This window comes from Sodiomyces alkalinus, assembly GCF_003711515.1.
Source record: "Sodiomyces alkalinus F11 unplaced genomic scaffold SODALscaffold_7, whole genome shotgun sequence".
Taxonomy (NCBI): domain Eukaryota; kingdom Fungi; phylum Ascomycota; class Sordariomycetes; order Glomerellales; family Plectosphaerellaceae; genus Sodiomyces; species Sodiomyces alkalinus.
Window position 1 is genome coordinate 3,507 of NW_021167085.1, and position 20,641 is coordinate 24,147.

Below are 20,641 nucleotides of genomic sequence, written 5' to 3' on the forward strand. Positions count from 1 at the left end.
GGCTCCTCTACGCCCGGCGGGCAGTGCCAGTGGTCATCGTGAGGGGTGCAGCCGTGATCGTCGCAGGCCGGTGGATCGCCTGTCGCTGTTGAAACCGGGGCGGACGTGGTAGTTGGTTCGGCCGCCGGAGTGCACTCCCCTGGGATATAAGGCGGTTCTTCAACGCCAGGAGGACAGTGCCAGTGATCGTCGTGGGGGCTGCAGCCGTTGTCATCGCAGACCGGCAGAGTCGCTGTCGGCTCTGGGGCGGACGTGGTAGTTGGTTCTGGGGCGGACGTGGTAGTTGGTTCGGCCGCCGGAGTGCACTCGCCTGGGATATAAGGCGGTTCTTCAACGCCAGGAGGACAGTGCCAGTGGTCGCCGTGGGGGCTGCAACCGTTATCATCGCAGACCGGCAGAGTCGCCGTTGGTTCCGGGGAAGCCGTTATGATGGCGGTGCACGTCGTTGTGGCGGCCGTTTCCGTGATGACTTCGAGGCCTTCCGAGGTAATAGGGACCGAGTCGAACCACAGGGTTATAAGCATGCTGTTGGTCCGTGTGCCTGCTGTCCATGTGTAGTAGCCCGAGCTGTAGATAACCGAGGAGCCCACGAATGGGTCATCTGCTTGGATGCCGTACTTTTGCCGCATAGATTGAGCCCACTCATTGGAATCGTCCGGAAAAGTGGCGAGGCGAGGTATGTCTATCAATGACTCACTTGTTTGGACGTCAGAACCGCCAATATCTGAGGCTATCGGGTTGTACTCACAAGCAGGTTGACGCCGGTGCCTCGGTGATGGTCATGGTAGGGTCCGGCTGTGGCGGCGGGGTGGTCGGGGGCTGGACGCCTGGAGGGCAGTGCCAGTGGTCATCATGAGGGGTGCACTCGTCGGCCTGAGGCAAGGCGCTGACCATTGAAGGCCATACCTGCCACAGGAGGGCGGTAAGAGTCAAAGTGGCAGTCCGCATGATTGGCTGCGGGGGGGGGTCAACAAGCGAGAGATCCTGAATCAAGCCAGAGACGGACGGGTACTGCCAGCTCCTGCAGACTTGCGAGTGGGATGGTATCCCCGGGTTTGACGAGATATCCCAGAGCGCAGTGCTTTAATATATCTCCTCCTCTCCAGCTGGATGCTGGTGCCCGAGCCAAGACCCTGGTCCCTGGCTTCGTCATGATCTTTGGTCGTCCATGGCCACGAGGTTGCGTACATATGTTTCCCTATGCGTATGTCCCTCAGGTTAGTTCTCTGTATCACTAGCGGGAGAATTGTGTCCAGAATAGGAAGGCACGCCGCACATCCAAGCGGTTGTCAGGGCTATGGGTGGCCATCAAGGTACTGCCAGTGCGGTCAACGTTGGAATCGCATGTTGGTGGCTGATGTACCTTGATGGATGTCGTCGGGCTCTTTGGCGTACTCTCGCAAGAAGTGCCCGAGAGCCATCAGGGTGCCACAAATATTGAACGCCACTTTGAAGGAATCGTAATTACCCCCCAAGGCTTGATGGGTAGATCAAGTACCCTGCCCTGAGCGGGATATTGTATGCAAACCCTAACCCCTCTGTTGCGGGAGCATACCTTAGAAGACCCAACATCCTTACGACGGGAATTACCGTCTTCTCAGGCTGCACTCTCACAAGAAGTGCTCAAAGTCCATCAGGGTGCTACGAAAAATTCAACGCCGCTTTAGAGGAACCAGAGTTCCCCCCACGTTCGCACAATCGGAGAACTGGTTAACTGAAGTTTTTACGTATCACGTTGCCGCCACGTGATCCTAAGTCACGTCCGTCAGTCATGAGCATGCGGCATTATGGCAACCCGGGTAATGAAACTATCCAGGTGCCATCAGGTCGTGTTCTTGTCAACTATAAAATGAATCGAGTAGACAACAGCATCTTATCTTACATGTACGCTGCAAGGCATCAAGGCTAAGCTTCTTCACATCATACCGTTGTCCCAAGCAAACACCAGCAAAATGAGATTTACTATCGTCCTCGTTTCGGCCGTTCTGGGCTCCGTCATGGCCCTGCCAGCCAAGGATATATTTGCGCGCGATCAGACATGCGACATCGAGCACCTATGCCAGGAATATCCCGACGAGTATTTCTGCTGCACCGAACCCGCCCATGCCGTTGTTGCCCAAACCTGTCAGCCAGAGTGCCACCGAGTCTCTCCCGGCCACGGCTTCAATTGTGCTGCCCTTGGCGCCGTTGGCCCACATGGCTGGCACTGCGACCACCACATGCACTGAGCGGATTCGTGGCCTAGAAGTGTTCACGGTAAAGACTTCAGACCTAAGATAGCCAACACATTAAGCTGATTTGATTTCCAGTCGCCAGAGAGCCACCGATAAGGATTTGAACTATGGACGGGGCATCTCTGGGAGCAGCCTAGGATTCCTACATGTACTCTCCTGGGGAACATAGAATGTCGGGGAGCGTGGGCACGACAACAACTGAGGTCAATCAAGGTCTGCCGCCGCCTTGAGGCGACTGCTTTTCTTTCTAAACACTCGTTATGGTAGTTGAATGAATAAATAACCAAATCCAGAAGTTGAACAACACACAGCTACTTGGTCCGGACCACTATATAATCTGTTGCTAGGCCGGGGGTGATGATCTATACGCGAAGTGTGGCGAGGCCATACTGGTATAGTTATACCCTTTATCTAGAGGAATAGAATATAGATAATTCCGCGTGTACCTTGACTCGATTATTCTAACAACTACAAACGCCAGGCTGCCAAGAAGTGCCGGACAATCAAGCGGGCCAGCGTCAGTGTAGTTTTAGATTGTTATCTAATTAGCTTGCAAGACCAACATACGAGCTTGAACATTCGCTCCTCTCCTGTAGTCCTCCAAGTCGGCGCTTATGAAGGTGGCTTTCCCAGCGCCAACAAGTTCCTGAACCCGAGCCTTATAGCCGTCAGTCTCCCAGATATACCCAAGAATCGTGGCCACGAGGAAGCCCCCTTTCTTCAACACCCTGATAAACTCGTCGAGGGCGTTTGGGCCGACGTGCCCCTGCGTCATGGTACCGACACACATGACAACGTCGTAGGATGCTTCCCTCCGAGGGAGAGCCTGCGAGAGGTCGACCGTCTCGAGGGTTCGGTAGGCGCCGGTAGCCCGGGCCACGTCGAGCATACCAGGGCTCAGGTCGACGCCGTCGATCTTCTTGGCGCCGACTTTCGCGAGCTCGATGCCGACGAGGCCGGTGCCGCAGCCGGCGTCCAGGATTTCGATGTCGTCGCTTACCCGGTTCACACCGAGGGTATTCAGGACGTAGGCACTCGCAATGGCCGGGGCGACATACTTTTGGCCGTCTTCGGCGAGCTCCTTGTCGTACGAGGTGGCCCAATCGTCGTAGATGGCTTTTAGCTCAGCAACACTCGAAGCACCGTAGGTTCGGCTGATTTGGGACATGGTGTGTTCTTTTCTTTTCTTTTCTTTTTTTTTTTTTTTCCTCAAAAGAAAATTGGTTCTTTGGCTTTGATTTCTTTTACTTGATGGCCTTCACTTTCACGGTCTGAAATCCACTGTCTTGTCTGGTCAGTTCATGGGATCACCTTGGAAGCGCAGGGATTCAATGCACGGAAGAATGTGCAGAAAATAAGAAAATAAAATGAAATCAATAGAAGTACCTGAAAGAGTCACTAGCACAGTTGAGGTTGAGCTCAAACGTAAATGTACGCAAGACGGGTCAATCAGTTTGGAGTTCAGGACTCGGGAGCAAGCGGACTGTATTTATACACGACTGGGGTACTTAGCCTCGTCGGGTTTTCCGGGCGCATGGGAACGCGCAAGCAAACACTATGATCAAGACCCAAAAGCAATGACCGGTTGCGTCACCTCGACAGAAGGAGAGAGTCGAGAATCGAGACAGACTAACAGAGCAACTGCAGGCTTACTGGTCTTGGGCAATATCGTAATGCAAGGTCCGCGGACCGTATGTCCCCATTCTCCGACATTTACCACCAACCTCATTCACAAGCTAAGAATAGCGCATAATGGCCGTGGGATATTGCTTGTTCGCGGCTGACGTATTAGCCTGGGTTGAAACTTAATGGACGTTGCCATTGTGACGCAGTAGTATGTCGTCCGGGGAATTGAGGCTTACAATGGGGCTTGCGATTGGGGCTTGCGATTGGGGCTTACAACGGGGTTCCTGAACCTCACTGCAAGATACGTCCATGATTGGTCATATACATCGTGGGGGTATGGGGAAATCGCCCTTGGCGACGTTAGTCCCCAATGTCCTATCCCCACTAACAAGACGCTAAACGCTAATATCGATTACGGAATCCGGATCTCCCCCCACCCCCGGAGACGTGCGGAGAACTACGAAGTACTAAGTTCTATCGCAGGAAAGCACGCAGGTACATTACCCTAACTAACAGGTACGAAATACTTAGCACGGTATGTACATAAGACATAAGGTACTTTGTATCCATTAGTGTATGTTTTACGGATACCTACTCGGCTTTGTATTTCCCGCGCTCGGTTTCGTCTTCTCTTCCCCTCCTTCCCCACTTCCTCACTCTCCACTCACCCCTCCGATCTCATCAGTTCTCCAAACACGATTCTCCAAACAAGGTATCACTGTAAGGCTACTGCAAGCCAACAGGCAAGGCAGCTTGGCATACCAATCGTATAGAGAGACTCGACAGCCTTCCTGGGCGTTGCTTGGACGTACAGATCATTGCCTTGTTTTGTCTCCAGTCTGCTGCCGGCTATTGTCAACTTTCGGATTGAGCCCCGGGGTGGGCAATGATCTACATTGATTAGACTCACTCGGGAAAGAGGAGGGAGAGAGCCCACGCAATGCTTTCCACAAACCGAACGACCAACCCAAAAAGCATAAATACACTACTCGCAGCATGCATATGTAGTGTCTAAGGCATATCCGTACGGTCTGCTGACATTTTGGTATGCAGGCAGCTCGAAAGATCGAAAAGTTAGACAATCGATTTACCCTGACCTATAAACTTGTTGTATTTACTGCACGTAATCTCTGTGTAGAAAGGGTGAGAAAAGCAAGAAATCAAAGCAAGTTCTCTTTGGAGATTAAGGCTATGATATGAAGAAAGGAAGGAAGACTCGATCTAGTGTCTCAGCCACCATGTTCCTACTCAGTACCTAAGTAGTGTAGCATGCAATTCCATCAATTTATATGTGAGCTTTGATACAACATTTAGGAAACATATAAATGATATTGGTAATACTTTATACATTGCCGTCTTTTAGAAAGATACCCAAGTTCGTCCAAGTTCCAGTCCAATCCCCGACATAATCCGTAACTGGTCTGGCCTATAAGCGAAATCATTGGCACTACTGAGCTTATATATCAAAACGGCAGAGCTTAATGAGAAGAATTGACGGGTGTTGGGACCCTTATCGACCTCGCATTACCAACCCAAGTAAAAATATTATATACTATAGTCATTGATCAGTTGATCAAAGGGATTCGAGGACTTTGGAAGTTATCAGGTGCTCATATCGTATATCATCAGTGTTCTCTATGAAAATTCCAAACTCGGGTTACGAGTCAGAGAAAAGAAAAATATATAGGAAGAAGAAAAAAAAGAAAAAGAATAAAGCCCCGTTACTGTGCAGATGTCCTTAAACGTTACACAAGATACACAACAGATGACCGGGCGATCGTTCAGGAGATGATCTTCAGATCTCCCCGCAGATGCTCCTCGTCACTGGTGATCTACATCTGCACGACACACTACCCATCATCCGGACCCCTCCCTCTCAGGTCACCAAAACGGGGTAGACTGTGAGATACTACGCAAGCTTTGGGTGTAGGTATTGTGATAAGTCGTGACTAGTCTAGGCTGTCTAGCACTGGAAGAGCTGGGGGCCCGGGATCTGGTAGTTGGTGACGGGCGGCCAGTAGATGCTGATGCTGACGCCGGGGTCAGAGCCCTGTGGGTTATTGTTAGCCATGTCCTTCGATGGAAGCATAGATGATAAATGATAGGGAGTGAAAGAGAGGTTTTGTAAGTTCTTACCCTGTAGGCTCCAGGGAAGCTGACGGTCGAGGGGTTCCTAGTTCCAGTACCGCCAACGACGTTGATCTGGGCGCATTCCATCTGTGTCGCCGTCCTGTTAGCCAATCTAAATGCATGATATAAGAGCTTGCTGATCACGTACGTAGAACTGGGCGCCGGGATAGCTGCCGGCACCGTGCAGAGCAAGCATTTCAGCACGGAGGAGGTATTGACCGGGCGCAATGCACTCGGGAATACGGATGGCATGGCGGCCCTGGCCGTTGATGACCCGCTCGGTGCCCCAGATGCCGTCGGAGCCGAGACCGTCCTGCTGGATCTTGAACCAACCGTCGCCGACGCCCGAGTCGGTGGCGGCGTTGTTGACCTTCTTCAAGTAGGCCATGGTGGGACCCTTGTGGCTGCTGTCCATGATGTCGGCCGGGGACGTGCCGGTGGTGGAAAGCATGTAGCGCCAGATGGCGTACACGGTCTGGCCGGCCTGCACGGTGATGATCCTGTCGGTGGGGGTCGTGGGGTTCGGGGGGCCGTTGCAAGCCATGGAGTTGGAGTTGACGTCCTCAATAGGGCCGTTGTACGAGGGAACCCGGACGCCGTGGCCGGTGCCGGCGTTAGAGCCGCCGACCTCGAGAGAGGTGAAGATGGTGTGGGCGCTGGCCATGCCGGCCGCGAACAGGGGAAGGAGCTTCATGGTGAAGTTGGGCAAGTAAGTCTCGGGTAGGGGAAATAAAGTTGGGATCAAAGCGTTAACGAGTGCCTCTCAAAGACATGATCGACGGGGAAGAGGACTGAATTTATATAATTATATTCAATATTTATTATTCGAATTTTTCATCGTGACTTACACTGGCAACCAACCGTGATAGGTAGGTAAATTCACCCAACCAGCCCAATTTTCCGTCTTCTCGTATGCATCGGGTCATCGGCCGCCAGTCGGGGAACGAAGCTCCGGGGTCATAGGACGAAGTAGGAATAGTGACGACCTCCTGGAATATTCTGATCCGGTGTGTTCGAAATCGGGTTGGCGGATGATGGTGCTCCGGCCCTCCGAGGAAGGCATAATTCCCTATTTTCGTTCGGTATATCTGCCGTCTCGCCCGCTCTGATAGTGAAACCACAATGAACCAGAACCTTGGTCGTTGAAATTTGTGCAGAACTTATTGTACAGAGTAACAACACTCCATAATTCATTTACTAGCAGTCCTTCAATTTTCTATTTCTCATTGCCACTGGGAAGTGTCATGTGAGACGAGGAGAGGCGATGACGAACTTCGGTCCCCGAATCCGTTCGCATAGGAGGGGAAGGGGTGGGATGGTCTACTAAATCGCGCATAGATGTCTCGATATGATGTGTCTCCTGGATTCTCTGCGAATTGCAGGGATTACACTGAGAATCAGGACTTATTTTCCCAGTCCATGCTCCTCAACGCGAGCATGAGATCGTTGCCATACTTCACGTTTCAACCGCCACAACCGCCACGGACAGGTGGAAAGGGGAAAAAAAACGAAAAGAAAAATAAGGAGAGATTGGAGGATGAAACGACACCAATTCCAAAGCATACGCCGTCTCCTAAGAAAGGACACTCACATAGGTAGGTGATCGGGATTAACGAGGAATTAACATCGCAGTGTAGCATCACGCCCGCCGCGGCGTTGTCTAGAAGATGACCCTGCAGCACACTTGAATACCTCCTTCAATGCTTGTTTTCTCTGAAGAATCTGGGCCGCCCACGTATGCAACCAATGGAACAGATTGATAGCCTGCCGCCCCACCGACTGACACCACTCAGACCACTCAGACGACGACTCGCCCGTCCACCACCCTCCGCTCGCTCTCCAGAACCAGCGGCCCTCCTCCGGGGCCACTCGAATCTAAGCTCAATGTCACCCTCTCGCGGTCCGCCACAACCCGCACCGTCTCCCCGAGGTTGCGGTAATCTAACTCGATCGGGCCTTGCGACCCGGCTGTTCCCTGCTCGTCCGACTTGGCTTCTCGGATTTCCACGCTTGGGTACGGCAGCCAGCCCTCGCGCAGCGGGGCCATCAGGAGGGGAATTTCCATGGTGCATGTGTCTTCTTCCGCGGGCACCGTCATGCGACCTCGTTTCCGGCCGCCAAGGAGCCAAGTGTCAGCCGGTGTGGTGACCTCATAGCTGAATTCCTGCCTGGTCGCCGTGCTCTCTGGTGCCTGTGCCTGTCCCTGTGCCGCGGTGTGCCATGTGCGCGTCCACTGTACTGTAAGGCTGGCTGACAAAAGCTGATTGATTCCCACCACCGGCGTGGCCGACGATGTCGCTGCCCCATCGGGCAGCAGTGGTGAGAACAAGGGTTTCTGGAGCTGGATGTCGACGGTCCAGTGTACAGGAACAGACGGGACGTCCACCGGGATAAGAATGGAAGGGGTCTCTTCCACGTCTGCAGCTGGAGGGTGGAGAAGAGGAAGAGTGGGATTCCTCCGCTGCCAGTCCCGGATAAGGGCAGCGAGTGCCGCCGATGCGTCTCTTTCGCTGCCTGGGACTTTGCCCAATCCGGCAAACGAAGCCTCGAGATGGGTTCCCACAAGAGCAGTCGTCGGAAACTGGCCCAGGAGGGCAGCTCGTTCCAGATCATAAGCTGTCAACCTCGCAGGCAGATGCTTCCGAACGTGGGTGGCCAGCACATTCGTGAAGGGTGCTAGATCGGCCGAGACAGCCGCCTCCTTGAGCGACTTTTCGGTAGCCACAACCATTTCGTCCAACACCACGCTGTAGTGCAATTTGAGATACAACGTCTTGGCCGTTTTCGAATTGACAGTGACACCGGGCTTCCGGACAACCTTGTAAAGTAAGCTGGCCGGCTGCTTCGGGAACACCATGATCGTCTTGTCTGGCGCGGAGCCAAAGTGAGATTGGAAAACCTCGGATTCTCGGAGCTCGCTCTTGAACAAGAGCAGAGGACTGGGAGACACAGTGGAAATGCTGAAGCGCGAGAAAACAGCGCCGTGTTTGAAAATGTCTTGGACGTTGACGCCCAGCGCAAGACTGATCGGAATGGACGGGCCTGCCCAGGAGGAATAGGTGCCGTCGTCAGTCGTGTATGTCACCTCGACCCGGGCGGAAATCGTCGCAACGTCTTGCTCGGTAGAGTAGGGGAAACGCAGTTGCAGGGCGGTCTCGGCAGACAGCGAGCCGAAGCGAAACAGGCCTGCCTCGGGGGGCTGCGCAAACTCGAAAGCTGGCCCGATGAACTGGGCGTCCATCGTGAGGAGTCTGAGACCCCCGGTATTGGGTCTAACCCGGATATCACAAGACTTGACCCTGTTCCAGCCTGTGTGAAGCTTCAGATCGAGCGTGTTGCTACGGTCCAGCTGAATATCTTTCGTTGCGACCAGCTGGCAATCTAGACATCCAGCCGGCCGGTAAATGGTGACGTGGGGAAGAGGGAAGAGGTCCGACGTCACGCCGACTCCGGATTCAGAGTCGATATCACGTTCGTAGTGCATGTGGATCTTGTTCGATATCAAGCTGACCCGGTCGACTTCGTAACGGCCAGCCACACATGTCTGGCGGACGGCGCAAACATGTTAGCCAAATCTGCAGTGTCAACATCTTGGGGCATAAACCGTTCGACTGACCTTGCTATATAGGCGGATCGTATTCCTACCAGGTCGGAGCACTTGAGCCGTGGCACATTCTAACCACAGTTCCTTGGTAGCCCCCGCCGTTGCTGTCGTGCTGACAAGCCGCATTCGGCCTTGGTCTATCTCCATGTCATCCGCCAGTAGGCTCTGCATCGAGACAGCCAGCGTAAAACCGTCTCGCCGGAGATCATACTCGGGGTGCCCTTCCAGTCGGACGTCACTAAAGAACTGAGCCAGAGGGATGGGCACTTCGTGGGAAAAGGCCTTGGTCACGTCAATAAGCTTGTCAAGAACACCTCGGACGGCATCATCCGGGTTTGGAAGTTGCTGTTGTTGTTCTCGTGATTGTCCTTCTTGGCGGTGACTTGAGGGAACGAACCCCCGAAGCTTCTTTCGCGAGAGCCGGTCTTTCTGGGCCACCGCCGCCTTGGACAGCAGCTTCAGCGCCACCCGGACGTAGTCGTCTTTGCGCTGCAGCTCCTGGAGGCAGCGGGAGTACATGACCAACATGGAAAGCTCCAGTGCGCTCCAGCCGTTCTCCCCGAAGAAGGGCGTTGTTCGATGAAAGTACGAGGCGGCCGAGCCGTAGTCGCCGAGATGGTACTTGAGGATGGCGAGCTCGGTCAAGCAGGCTTGCACGGCGTGGTGGTGATCGGCGACGGTATAGTGCCTGATGGCTTTGTCGGTCAATGTTTCGAAGAGGCGGTAGAAATCGTCCTTGTTGTCGAGGGCGACGCGCAAAAACCTGCTCTCCACCCCGGCAAGAGACGGTTCCACGGCCTGAGGTTTTGTGGTGGCAGTGGTGGTGGTGGTGGTGCTGGTGGTGGTGGTGGACTCATCGTCGTCGTCGAGACTAATGTCTTCCATATCCATCTCCTCAATATCAGATTCCTCCACGTCCGGTACCGAAGCCCAGCCGTTTCCCCACCCTCTCTTCTTGCCGCATTCCTCGAGGATGCTACGCGACAGTGCGTATAGCTCGGCGCGCCTAGCAGCGAGTTCTTCCAATCCGGATTTGAGAAACTGGCCTCGAGGGGCGGCAGCAGCAGCAGCAGCAGGAGGAGCAGGAGCAGGAGCACTGGTCTCGGACACACCCGCACCGGAACCTGCGCCGGGGCCAGGAAAGACGCCAGGACTCGGCGGCGGTCGCGAGCTCGGGCGGATGTGAAGCGAGGAACTTCGAGCGGGATGCATCATGGTCTTGGGCTCGGGAATCGACGACTTGGGCTCATCTATTTTGGGCGATATGAGTGAGGAAGCAGGGATGGGAAGAGCCTGGGTCGAAGTCTGTGCGAGAATTTGTTGGGCGACAGAGAAAGCGAACGAGGAGACCAGATTGTCGACGACCTCGGGGGCGACCGGGTTCAGGGAAAGCGTCGACTGTGTACCATTGTCTCCTCCTCGTCCTCCTCCCAGCGACGCGACGAGGTCGGACCGCATGATCTGGGAGATGGCCGGAATAAACTGCAGGGTCCGGCGACAAACCTCCGCTAGCATCGACAAGACTTCGGTCTCCTCTGACGGCTTTAATGCGGGCACCTGCTGCTGGGGCCCTGTGACGAGCTCAGTCTTGGCGGACAGGCTGTTGCCGAGGCGGAGAAGAAGGGCAATCTGGCGGGCGAAGATGTAGCACCGAAAGTCAAAGACGGACACGTTGTTGGCAACGATCATGTCCCTGTAAGGCTTCCTCGTGGAGCTGATGAGGAATTCGTCAAGGGTGGAATCGAGAGAAGGTGCGACGTCCTTGATCTTGCTCTCGCCCTGCAGATCCACGGCCTCTTCGTCTTCGACAGGTGCAGCGCCACCGCCGGTCGCAGACGCGAGGGCACGCGCTACCTTTTGCTTCAGTTCCTCCGTGTGGGAGAGGAGAGAACTCCCGTGCCTCTCCGGCTCACCCAAAGCGACTTGTTCGTGGATGACAGAGTCGAGGCCGACACTCAGCTCATCATAGCCAACCAGGGCATCCTCCACCAAGCCGACGCTCTCAAAACCACGGGCCAGGCCTTCTTTGAGAATGAAAAAAGTGCAAAAGTTCCAGCCGGGGAGACGACGCTGCGCATCCTTCTCCCGGATATCCTCCTCGTATTGGGTGACCCTCATGTCAAACGAGGCCAGGATCAAGCTCTTGAACTTGGCGATGAGCTCGTCCCAGGCATGTTCCGCATCTTTCTCCGACTCGGAGTATCCGGTGGGGGTGGCGGGCACCACGCGGGGCAGGAGGTCGTAGGGGACGTCATTGATGCCAATCCTGATCTGTGCGACGCGGTCCACGGGACCCGAACCTTTGCCGGCGACGTTGAAGTCGGCGCGCAACTTCTCCAGCAGGGTGCTGGACCCGGTCCGCCATCGCGAGCTCGAGGACGACTTTTCGCCCGGCGCACCGTCGGCGTTCTTGCCGTTCAGCCTTGGCTGGTTGGCGGCGGCGGTGTTGGGAACGACGACGTGGACGATGAGCCACTCGAAGGCGTCATGGTTCTCCTGGGTGCTGACTTTGCGCGTGCTCTGGGACGGAGGGGTATGTTCCTTGATCCATTCGCGGATTTCGGCCCGGGTGGTGGACTTGTACGTGTCGTTATCGTCGCATCGTACGAGGAGGACTTTGAGGTATGGCGTGCGTCGAAGGCCTGGTATCTGGTGTCGGCGCTCTCTGCCTGGCTGTTGCGAGGCCGGCCCGGTTGGTGTGTGGATGCTGGTGGGGGTGTCGATCTGATCGGACGAGGCGCTCTTGGAACCACCAATCGGCTGTGTCTGGAAGCCATCGTCTGACAGGCCTGCACCAGTAGACCGTCTCAGGAGGCTGGGGGAGGCGATGGAAGCGGGCGCATTCGAGGAGGCGTTCACAAGTTCGACGTAGAGGACGTCGATGGATCGGAGAGGTCCGGCATGGGATTGCCAATGGAGGTTTCGGAGGGGTAGGCGAGGCAAAATGCCCGGGCCTAAGAGCTTATATACGTCATGGGGATCGTAGTACTCGACTAGAAAGAGAGGAAGAACGCGAGAGCGGTGAGACAAGTCAGTTCAGAGTTCAAGATGTTCGAGGGAGACCAAAGGACTGGCACTGGGACAGGGACAGGGACAGGGACAGGGACAGGGACAGGGACAGAACAACGTACCAGTGACTTTGGAGGTCGAGAAAGGTTGCTCCATTATGTACAACGTATCATCCTGGTGGTATCTCTTTCGGTGATGCGTCGTGCGGTGAAAAGGCAGACGGGTGGTAGAGCACAGTTCGTAAGCTCAAAGGGGTCGAGGAAATGAAGACGGTCTTTGGAGCTGTTTTGCTGATGATTCGGTGAGAGCTAACCTTCCCTAGGGTCGTCGAGACTGATAAGATGTACTCTACTGATACAGTCCTTTGCAGCTGGCAGCAGCTTGCTCCACTGAAGACACTTCGTCGACCCACCCGAGACGAGCGGTGAAGACGTCCGATAAGGTGATTGGCTTAAAGATATAGCGTCATTGCATTGAGGGGTCCGGCAGAAACTTTTCTGAGGGGCAAAACTTGAGCAAAAGACAAGCACGTGTTGGAACTTGAGGGCGACGACGAGGGACACCTGCGCTATATACCTATTCTCTTGTGTACTTCGTATTCCATACAATTACCCAGTATTTACAGTGTAGCTTGGGATACGGAGACGAACCAAGCTTACCATAATCTGTGGTTAACCCCCCCCCCTCTCCCCTCTCAAATCACCATCTTCCCATTACTTCCCGCTTCCCCTAATTCCACACGTCCGGCCCCGCGATCATGTCGACATTACAAGCCGTCAAGTACTCCCGCGGGAGTCTCCAGGTGCTCGACCAACTCCGTCTCCCCCACGAATTCCACTACGACGACGTGGCGACGAGCGAGGAGGCCTTCGACTGCATCAAATCCATGCGCGTACGGGGCGCACCCGCCATTGCCATCGTCGCCAGCCTCGCGCACGCCGTCGAATTGCACAACGGAAGCTATCATCAGACCTCCTCCTCCTCCGTTCTTTCCTACATCCACTCGCGGCTCGATTACTTAAAGGAGAGCAGACCGACAGCCGTCGACCTGACCAATGCCATAAACCGACTCAAGGCCCGGACGAACGAAGTCGCCGCTGGCGAAGGGGAAAGTCCCGAAGACATCATCAAGACATGCATCGAGGAAGCCGAGCGCATCTTGGAGGAGGATCTGCAGACCAATTTGTCTATCGGTGCCTATGGAGCCGACTGGTTAAAGGACACCGTGCTCGCGTCCCCGGAGAAGAAGGTTTCCGTCCTGACGCACTGCAACACCGGCTCGCTGGCTACATCCGGCCACGGCACCGCCCTGGGCGTCATCCGCACCCTGCAGGCCCGGGACCTGCTGCGCCATGCCTACTGCACCGAGACGCGGCCATATAACCAGGGCAGCCGCCTGACGGCGTTCGAGCTGGTCCACGAGGGGATCCCCGCCACGTTGATCACGGACTCGATGGCGGCCGCGCTGTTCGCCCTACAGAAGGAGAAGATGAACATCGCGGCCGTCATCGTGGGCGCGGACCGCGTGGTCAGGAACGGGGACACGGCCAACAAGATCGGGACCTACCAGTTGGCGGTGCTCGCGAAACACCACGGTGTCAAGTTTGTCGTGGCGGCGCCGACCACGAGCATCGATTTGGAGACGGAGACGGGGGAGGGCATCAAGATCGAAGAACGGAAGAAGGAGGAGCTGACGCAGATATCCGGCGCTGTTGTCCGGGCCGATGGCAGTGTGGACGCGAGCGAGACGGCCCGGGTGGCGACGGCCGACCAGAGGGTTGGGGTTTGGAATCCGGCGTTCGACGTGACGCCTCACGAGCTGATCGATGCCGTGGTGACGGAGAAGGGGGCGGTGGTTAAGAATGCAGAGGGCAGGTTTGATTTCAGTGAGCTGTTGCCGGAAAGGTGGCAGAAGGTTGTTGCGAGGTGACCCTGACCAACTCGATGAAAAATAAGAAAGTAAAACAAGAAACCGAAGGGATGGATCGGAAAGAAAAAGAAGAAGAAAACAAGAGAGAACCAGAACCGCAAAATTAGTTAGACAGCGCATGCAGGATCAGCTTCTGGAAGCCCTCTACGGCGGTCTCGAGGTCGGCCACGGTGAGGTTCTCGTTGTCGCCATGTGCCACAAGAATGCTCCCGGGGCCGTAGAGGTAACGGGTGTGGCTGCCCTTGAGGTTAGGAATATCAGTGCCGTAGTTCATCACAGCCACTTCGAAGCCTATATAGAGTGGTAGGTGGTTAGTAGGGTGCGTGTTCTTTCCTTTCTCTCATCTTTTCCCCTTTTTCTTTCTTTTTTTCTTTCATTTTTTTTTCTTTTCATTTTTTTCATTTTTCATTTTTCTTTCATTTTTCTTTCATTTTCTTTTTTCCACTCTTCCTTCTTTTCGAGGAGACCAAGGAAAGGAGGGAGGGGGGTTGGGCCGCCCAGGGCGGTGGGAGGGAGCAACACTACCATCCACGTCACAGTTGGTTTTAACAACTCCATAGTCATGCGAGCAGGTCAAAGTAAAGGCCTCGGGATCGACCTCATTGAGAATAGCAAGGACTCGGTCCCAGACGATCTTCCCGCCGTCATCCTGCGGTCCAATAGCCACGCGGATGGCGAGTTTCGCAAACGAATTCTCGGCAATGACGTTCGCAGCTACACCACCATCCAGGATACCGACATTGACAGTGGTGTTGCCAAACAAATCATCGCTACCGAGATCGGTGTTGAGGATCTTCGCCAGGGCGTTGATCATGAGCCCGTTGGCCGATTTGCCGAGCCAAGGGTACCCCGAGTGGCCCGCCACGCCCCTAGCCGTCAACCCGCAGAAGAGCCCACCCTTGTGGCCGCAGGCCAGCTTGTTCTCGGTGGGTTCGCCGAAGATGACGGCGTCGAACTGGGGGCGCGGGTCCATGGCGTCCAGGAAGCCGGAAAAGGCCCGCATGCCGTCGCCGCTGTCCTCCTCGCCGACGACGAAGAGGAGCAACACGTCGTCCCGGCCGACGTGGCCCGATGCGAGGAGGTTCTCGAGGGCTTGGATCTGGGCTGCCACGCTCGCTTTGGCGTCGACGCTGCCTCGGCCCTTGATCCTCGTCTCGCGGGTGATGGGCCCGGGTTCGATGCCGTAGGGAATGTGGGGCGGCACGACGTCGATGTGAGAGCTCAAAACAATACTGGCTGAGGGGTGTGGACTGGCGCTCTTCCAGGCCAACACGTTGAACCGGGGTTCGTCGGGCCCTGGCGTATTGTTCCGCTGTGGGACAGGTTGGAGCCAGACGGTGTAGTCACGCTGGGTCAGGTAGTCCTGGAGGAAGTGCGCAACCCTGCCTTCCGTATAGGAGATGGAGGGGATTTCCACGAGGGAACGATGCAAGGTGAGAAGGTCATCTCGCCAAGAGGGCGCGTCCGGAGAGTGTGACGCAGCTACTGGCGGCGAGGTTGATGAAACTCCGAGCGGTTGCTGGGCGTCTAACGAAGCTGCTACGAGCGGCCAAAGGGTGGCAGCCGTGAGGATAAGAGAAGCCAGGGAAGACTGCATGTCGCGGTTAAGAAAGGAAAACCGAGAGCCGAGCAATATAAATAAAGTAAAGGAGTGATGGTGGCGACGAGGATTGAAGTACAGTGTAGAGGATCTCTCCGAGTAGCTCCCTTTATACGGAAATATGGGTACGGGTACGGTACCTGACTACCTTACGGAGCAGCTTAGCTTGGTTGTGTCTGTTACCAGCCATACGCACTAAGGTAGAGGTAGAAAGCCATTAATACGAGGTACAAAGCTAACAAAGAACCCAAACACAAGCGTCCAAATACCTAACTCTCAGAAAAGACATGCATCCTTATGGCTTTTCGTCATACAATCCTAGGCCTAACATAGACTGAGTCTCCTGCGTACGGAGTCGGAGTCTAAGGTGCCTTAGGTAGGTGTACGTGTATGTGGTACTTTGGGAGTATTTGGGTGAAATAGTGTACGGAAAACAGCCACACTTGCAGTGGGGTAGTGGGGCAATGGGGCAGTGGGCAAACTGCCAATGAGAAGAGCGGATGATGGTGTTGACGCCACAGCTTTCCGTTGGGTTGCAACTGTACGAGTACGAAGTAATTACGGATCCAACGTACAACAAGGTGCTGTCAACGTCCCAGTGGAAGTTAGTCCGTACTTCCGTACTTTCTCCTTATTCATGCAGGTAATTAATACTTCACACCTACCCTACTGAATTCCTTCACGTCCACCACCTTTTCCACACCGTCATTATACCTAAGACCTGAGACCTGAGCTCAAAATCGCCCAAGTTCAAGTTCGCTTCCCCAGACCCACAGTAGCTGGGCAATACAGGATACAGGCGCAGTCATTTACCGGGTCACGACAGAACGATATCTGTTCTATTCACGGAATCACGGAATACTTCGTACCCTTCTATCTACGCTGTACGCCCCGAGCCCAGAGCCCCAAGGCCGTTTTCACATCCAAACCCGTCGAAACTTCGTTCCACCACCACCAAAGACCATTGACATCGAACTCATGCTCCTCACACCTCGCCAAACCGTTCGAATCCCTTCTACATCGATACCGCTACGCATATGTTCCCCTGTCGTGTCCGCTGATCCTCTCCCGGGAGGCAACAACCTCGAGCCGAACCAACCGTCCAGTCCACCCGTCTCTCATTCTCTCATCAACACCAACACCCCTGGAATTCCCCGATTCCAACGTCTATAACAGTCCAGCTTGCGAAAGGCGACCCCCTGGCCGAGAATTGAAGCTACGTGAGGTCGTGGAGGAATGCAGTCGGCAAGGGGGAAGGCCGAGTTGCATGGTCGCAAGGCCAAGGTTCGCCGCCGATCCCCCTCCTATTTTCCCCCGTTTGCCCATCTCGCCGCCCTCGCAGCATTCCTCTTCGAAATAACACCATCTCTAACGATCTTTCTTTGCTGTCTAGCTCGCCAACTCGTATCAAGAGCTTCTCGAGTATGTCAGCACCTTCGACCTCTCCCATGCTTCAATCTTCCATCTTCTCCGTTCTGGGACCAAAGCAAACACCTTCATACTGACCCTCTGAACCCGTATACAGCGAGTTTTCCAATAAAGATCTCAAATCCGTCGGCAATTACACTCTCGGGCGCCTAGTTGGCAAGGGTTCCTTTGGCAAAGTCTACCTTGCCAGCCACAAGCTCATTAATAATTCCAAGGTCTGCTTGAACTCCAACGCCCCGTCACCGACACAGCCAAAGACGACCAAACAAACGCTGACATTCTGTCGACCAGGTCGTACTCAAATCGGCCAACAAAGGCGACTCCAATCTCGCTCGTGAGATCCATCACCACCGTCAATTCGTCCACCCCCACATCGCCCGTCTATACGAAGTCATTGTAACAGAAAACCACGTCTGGTTGGTCTTGGAATATTGCGCAGGTAGGTAGCTGGCTCCGGATCCCTTAGCAATACGCCAACCCGGGCGCAAAAAAAACTCCTCCAGGGGTCAGGTCATAAGCTTACGCGAACATCAGGAGACGAACTATACAACTACCTACTCAACCATGGCCCTCTCCCCGTCGACAAGGTGCAAAAGGTCTTCACCCAGCTCGTCGGGGGCGTGTCCTACGTCCATCAGCAAAACTGTGTGCATCGCGACCTGAAACTTGAGAATATCCTCTTCGACAAACACGAAAATGTGAAGCTAGTCGACTTTGGCTTCACCCGCGAGTACGAGGGCAAGTCGAACCATCTGCAGACCTTTTGCGGCACCATCTGCTACTCGGCACCCGAGATGCTCAAGGGAGAAAAATATGCCGGGGAAAGAGTCGACGTCTGGAGTCTGGGCGTCATCCTTTATGCCCTGTTGTGCGGTGAACTGCCTTTCGACGACGACGACGATAACGTGACCCGGAGGAGGATCCTGACCGAAGAACCTAACTATCCCGACCACCTGCCACCGGACGCCGTGTCTCTCATCAAGTCCCTCCTCTCGAAACGACCACTTCTCCGCCCATCGTTCCCCGACATCCTTGCCCACCCGTTCCTCTCCGAGCATGCGGCCGCGCAGCAGGCGATACTGCAACGTCAAGCTCCGCCGCCATTCTCCACTCACCTGGAAAAAGAGACCCTGCATCGCATGAAGGGCGCGGGAGTCAACATCGACGCCGTCATCGAAAGCGTCCTCTCTCAGCGCTGCGACGCCCTAGCCGGATGGTGGTCCCTGTTGATCGAGAAGGAAGAGAGGAAGGTGCGCCGCCGGGAGCAGAAGCGACGGGACAGGGACACCGACAGCAGGAGTCTCCGCCGGCTATCCGCTGCGTCGAGCAGGCTCGAGAGGATGTCGGCCTTGCTTGCCGAGATGGACGAAGACGGACGAGTGACGAGGCACATGCACACGCCCCGAACGCGCGGTAGGTCCGAACGTCGCAGTGCGCACTACGCCGACTTTGAGCTGCCTGGCCTCCCGGAACACGGCAAGGAGAGCGGCAACACGAGTCCGGATGTGGCCCCTCCGCCCGTAGACAAGGATTCCATCCGCTCGGTCAGCACGTCCCGCCACCGTCGTCCCATCCCACCGCCGAAAGAAGGTGTGGTCCGCAGCGCGCGATCCAGGGGGTCCACTCTCCATCTTGTGACCACGTCGGATGCTCTCTCTCCTGGCGGGACATCGACCGAACAAGAGGGCGAGCCGCAGAAAGTGAGGAAGAAGCCGTCCCAAGCGATCGTGGCCACGTGGAAGAATTGGACACATTGGTTCTTTGAAAACACTCGGAGGGCCAAGAACGCCAATAAGAAGGGCAGCCATTCGACCCCGAACCTCCACGGCAAGAACGGGAACGGGAACGGGAACGGGAACGGGAATGGTCCCGGCGGCAAGCGTTCCCGCTCCAAGGAGCCGAGTCCACGGCCACAGACGAGCAAGTACCCCACAACCGACTCATCGGGGGGTCCCAAGACGAAGGCTTCGTTGCCGCGTGGCGTAGTGGCTAACGGTCACATCGCCAAGACGAAGTCACCGTCGCCCCAGCCCCAGCCCCAAGGCAGCCACAACAGCTCTGGCTCGTACGGATCGAGGAAAACGAGAGCGACCCAGGGGCAGGCGCCTCCGAGGATCGTCACGAATACAGCCTATAAACGGCAGTCTCTGTCGCCGTCTCCGTTGACACCCCGGTCCACCATGCGGCGCTCATCCGCAGGCCTGCGCGGGCGAAAGTCCACCTCGTCGTCGGTCTCTTCCATCCGCTCCATGCCCCACCACCATCACACGCACTCGAAAGCCTCGTCGACAAGCTCCAACGGATCCGTGTCGACCTCCAAGACGCCCCTCCAGCGCGGCCACTCGCCACACCACTCGGTCAAGGTGCTTCCCGCCCCGCCCGTCGCGCTGTCCTTCCCTTCCAACCTGCGCCTCGTCAGGGGCAACGGGATCCCCGCGCCCATCTCCGTCTTCAACGAGGGCATGCCGTTGCCGTCGTCGCCGCAACCGCAACCCCCGGGGTCGCCCAACCCTTTCGCTTCGGGGGGTGTCCTTTTCGCCAAGCGAAAGCGGAACCTCTTCAAGGGGCCCATGCAGTCGGGCGGGCACGGGACGAGGAACACGGGGTCGGGGACACATTCGCGGTCTGCGAGTTCGTCGGGGTTAGGCCGCAGGTCGGGCGAGATTACGATACAAGAGGAGGAGGAGGATGAGGAGCACGGCGCGGGGGGCGACGAGTACATCGAGGAGGTCGATAATTTCACGCCTACGATTGCCGGGCCTGGTGAGCGGGTCGAAGAGCGACTTATTGAGGAGGAGGACGACGGAAAGGGACTTGGACACGGGACCAGTCTGGGGGAAGGGAGTGGTAATGATCGTGAGGAAAGCCCTTCTCCGCTGCCGTCGCCTGCAGTCATACCTCCACCCGTATCCCAACATGCGGCGTTGGAGGCGAAAACGGCAGTCTGAGACGCCATTTTTATTTCTCCATTTTTATTTCTCCGTCTTCATTTCTTTTTTCCTTTTTTTTTCCTTCTTTCCTTTTTTTTCTTCTTCCTTGTTCTTCTTCCCTCTGGAGTACGACGTTCTGATACCAACACG

At 55.5% G+C, this 20,641-nt stretch overlaps 7 protein-coding genes across 7 annotated transcripts; 3 read left to right on the forward strand and 4 right to left on the reverse strand.

The window, feature by feature from the left end:
• Positions 1-2,775: 2,775 nt before the first annotated feature.
• SODALDRAFT_312981 (methyltransferase domain-containing protein) lies at positions 2,776-3,672 on the reverse strand (the record flags this gene model as incomplete). The annotated part of the gene is made up of 1 exon (XM_028609217.1): positions 2,776-3,672. The coding sequence occupies exon 1, from the start codon at positions 3,400-3,402 to the stop codon at positions 2,776-2,778; it is 627 nt and encodes a 208-aa protein (XP_028464856.1). The 5' UTR covers positions 3,403-3,672.
• SODALDRAFT_360722 (hypothetical protein) lies at positions 3,536-5,758 on the forward strand (the record flags this gene model as incomplete). Its single annotated transcript, XM_028614304.1, has 6 exons — positions 3,536-3,579; positions 3,637-3,719; positions 3,882-4,006; positions 4,070-4,188; positions 4,699-4,739; positions 5,646-5,758. The coding sequence occupies 6 exons, from the start codon at positions 3,536-3,538 to the stop codon at positions 5,756-5,758; spliced, it is 525 nt and encodes a 174-aa protein (XP_028464857.1).
• On the reverse strand, positions 5,469-6,778 carry SODALDRAFT_312984 (glycoside hydrolase family 61 protein). The gene is made up of 3 exons (XM_028609218.1): positions 6,139-6,778; positions 5,997-6,077; positions 5,469-5,910 (listed from the first exon to the last, which is right to left on the reverse strand). The coding sequence occupies exons 1-3, from the start codon at positions 6,682-6,684 to the stop codon at positions 5,824-5,826; spliced, it is 714 nt and encodes a 237-aa protein (XP_028464858.1). The 5' UTR covers positions 6,685-6,778; the 3' UTR covers positions 5,469-5,823.
• Positions 6,779-7,788: 1,010 nt separating this feature from the next.
• Positions 7,789-12,759, reverse strand: SODALDRAFT_324725 (hypothetical protein; the record flags this gene model as incomplete). Its single annotated transcript, XM_028609922.1, has 3 exons — positions 7,789-9,534; positions 9,607-12,587; positions 12,726-12,759. The coding sequence occupies 3 exons, from the start codon at positions 12,757-12,759 to the stop codon at positions 7,789-7,791; spliced, it is 4,761 nt and encodes a 1,586-aa protein (XP_028464859.1).
• Positions 12,760-13,137: 378 nt separating this feature from the next.
• Positions 13,138-14,817, forward strand: SODALDRAFT_334122 (methylthioribose-1-phosphate isomerase). The gene has a single exon (XM_028612130.1). The coding sequence runs from the start codon at positions 13,361-13,363 to the stop codon at positions 14,531-14,533; it is 1,173 nt and encodes a 390-aa protein (XP_028464860.1). The 5' UTR covers positions 13,138-13,360; the 3' UTR covers positions 14,534-14,817.
• On the reverse strand, positions 14,585-16,420 carry SODALDRAFT_187233 (Zn-dependent exopeptidase). Its single transcript, XM_028607104.1, has 3 exons — positions 16,403-16,420; positions 15,059-16,328; positions 14,585-14,824 (listed from the first exon to the last, which is right to left on the reverse strand). Exons 2-3 carry the CDS (start codon positions 16,128-16,130, stop codon positions 14,637-14,639), a joined length of 1,260 nt encoding a protein of 419 aa, XP_028464861.1. The 5' UTR covers positions 16,131-16,328; positions 16,403-16,420; the 3' UTR covers positions 14,585-14,636.
• A 949-nt stretch (positions 16,421-17,369) lies between these two features.
• Positions 17,370-20,509, forward strand: SODALDRAFT_340498 (Pkinase-domain-containing protein; the record flags this gene model as incomplete). Its single annotated transcript, XM_028612955.1, has 5 exons — positions 17,370-17,417; positions 17,527-17,555; positions 17,659-17,776; positions 17,853-18,000; positions 18,096-20,509. 5 exons carry the CDS (start codon positions 17,370-17,372, stop codon positions 20,507-20,509), a joined length of 2,757 nt encoding a protein of 918 aa, XP_028464862.1.
• Between the last annotated feature and the right edge of the window lie 132 nt (positions 20,510-20,641).

Excerpts from the sequence above, each read along its gene's own strand:
- SODALDRAFT_334122 (XM_028612130.1), top strand. The coding sequence starts at position 13,361 with ATGTCGACATTACAAGCCGTCAAGTACTCCCGCGGGAGTCTCCAGGTG.
- SODALDRAFT_312984 (XM_028609218.1), bottom strand. The coding sequence starts at position 6,684 with ATGAAGCTCCTTCCCCTGTTCGCGGCCGGCATGGCCAGCGCCCACACC. Across the intron at positions 6,078-6,138 it reads ATCCCGGCGCCCAGTTCTAC|ATGGAATGCGCCCAGATCAA; the intron begins GTACGTGATCAG and ends ACGGCGACACAG. Across the intron at positions 5,911-5,996 it reads GCTTCCCTGGAGCCTACAGG|GGCTCTGACCCCGGCGTCAG; the intron begins GTAAGAACTTAC and ends AATAACCCACAG.
- SODALDRAFT_187233 (XM_028607104.1), bottom strand. The coding sequence starts at position 16,130 with ATGCAGTCTTCCCTGGCTTCTCTTATCCTCACGGCTGCCACCCTTTGG. Across the intron at positions 14,825-15,058 it reads AACCAACTGTGACGTGGATG|GCTTCGAAGTGGCTGTGATG; the intron begins GTAGTGTTGCTC and ends CACTCTATATAG.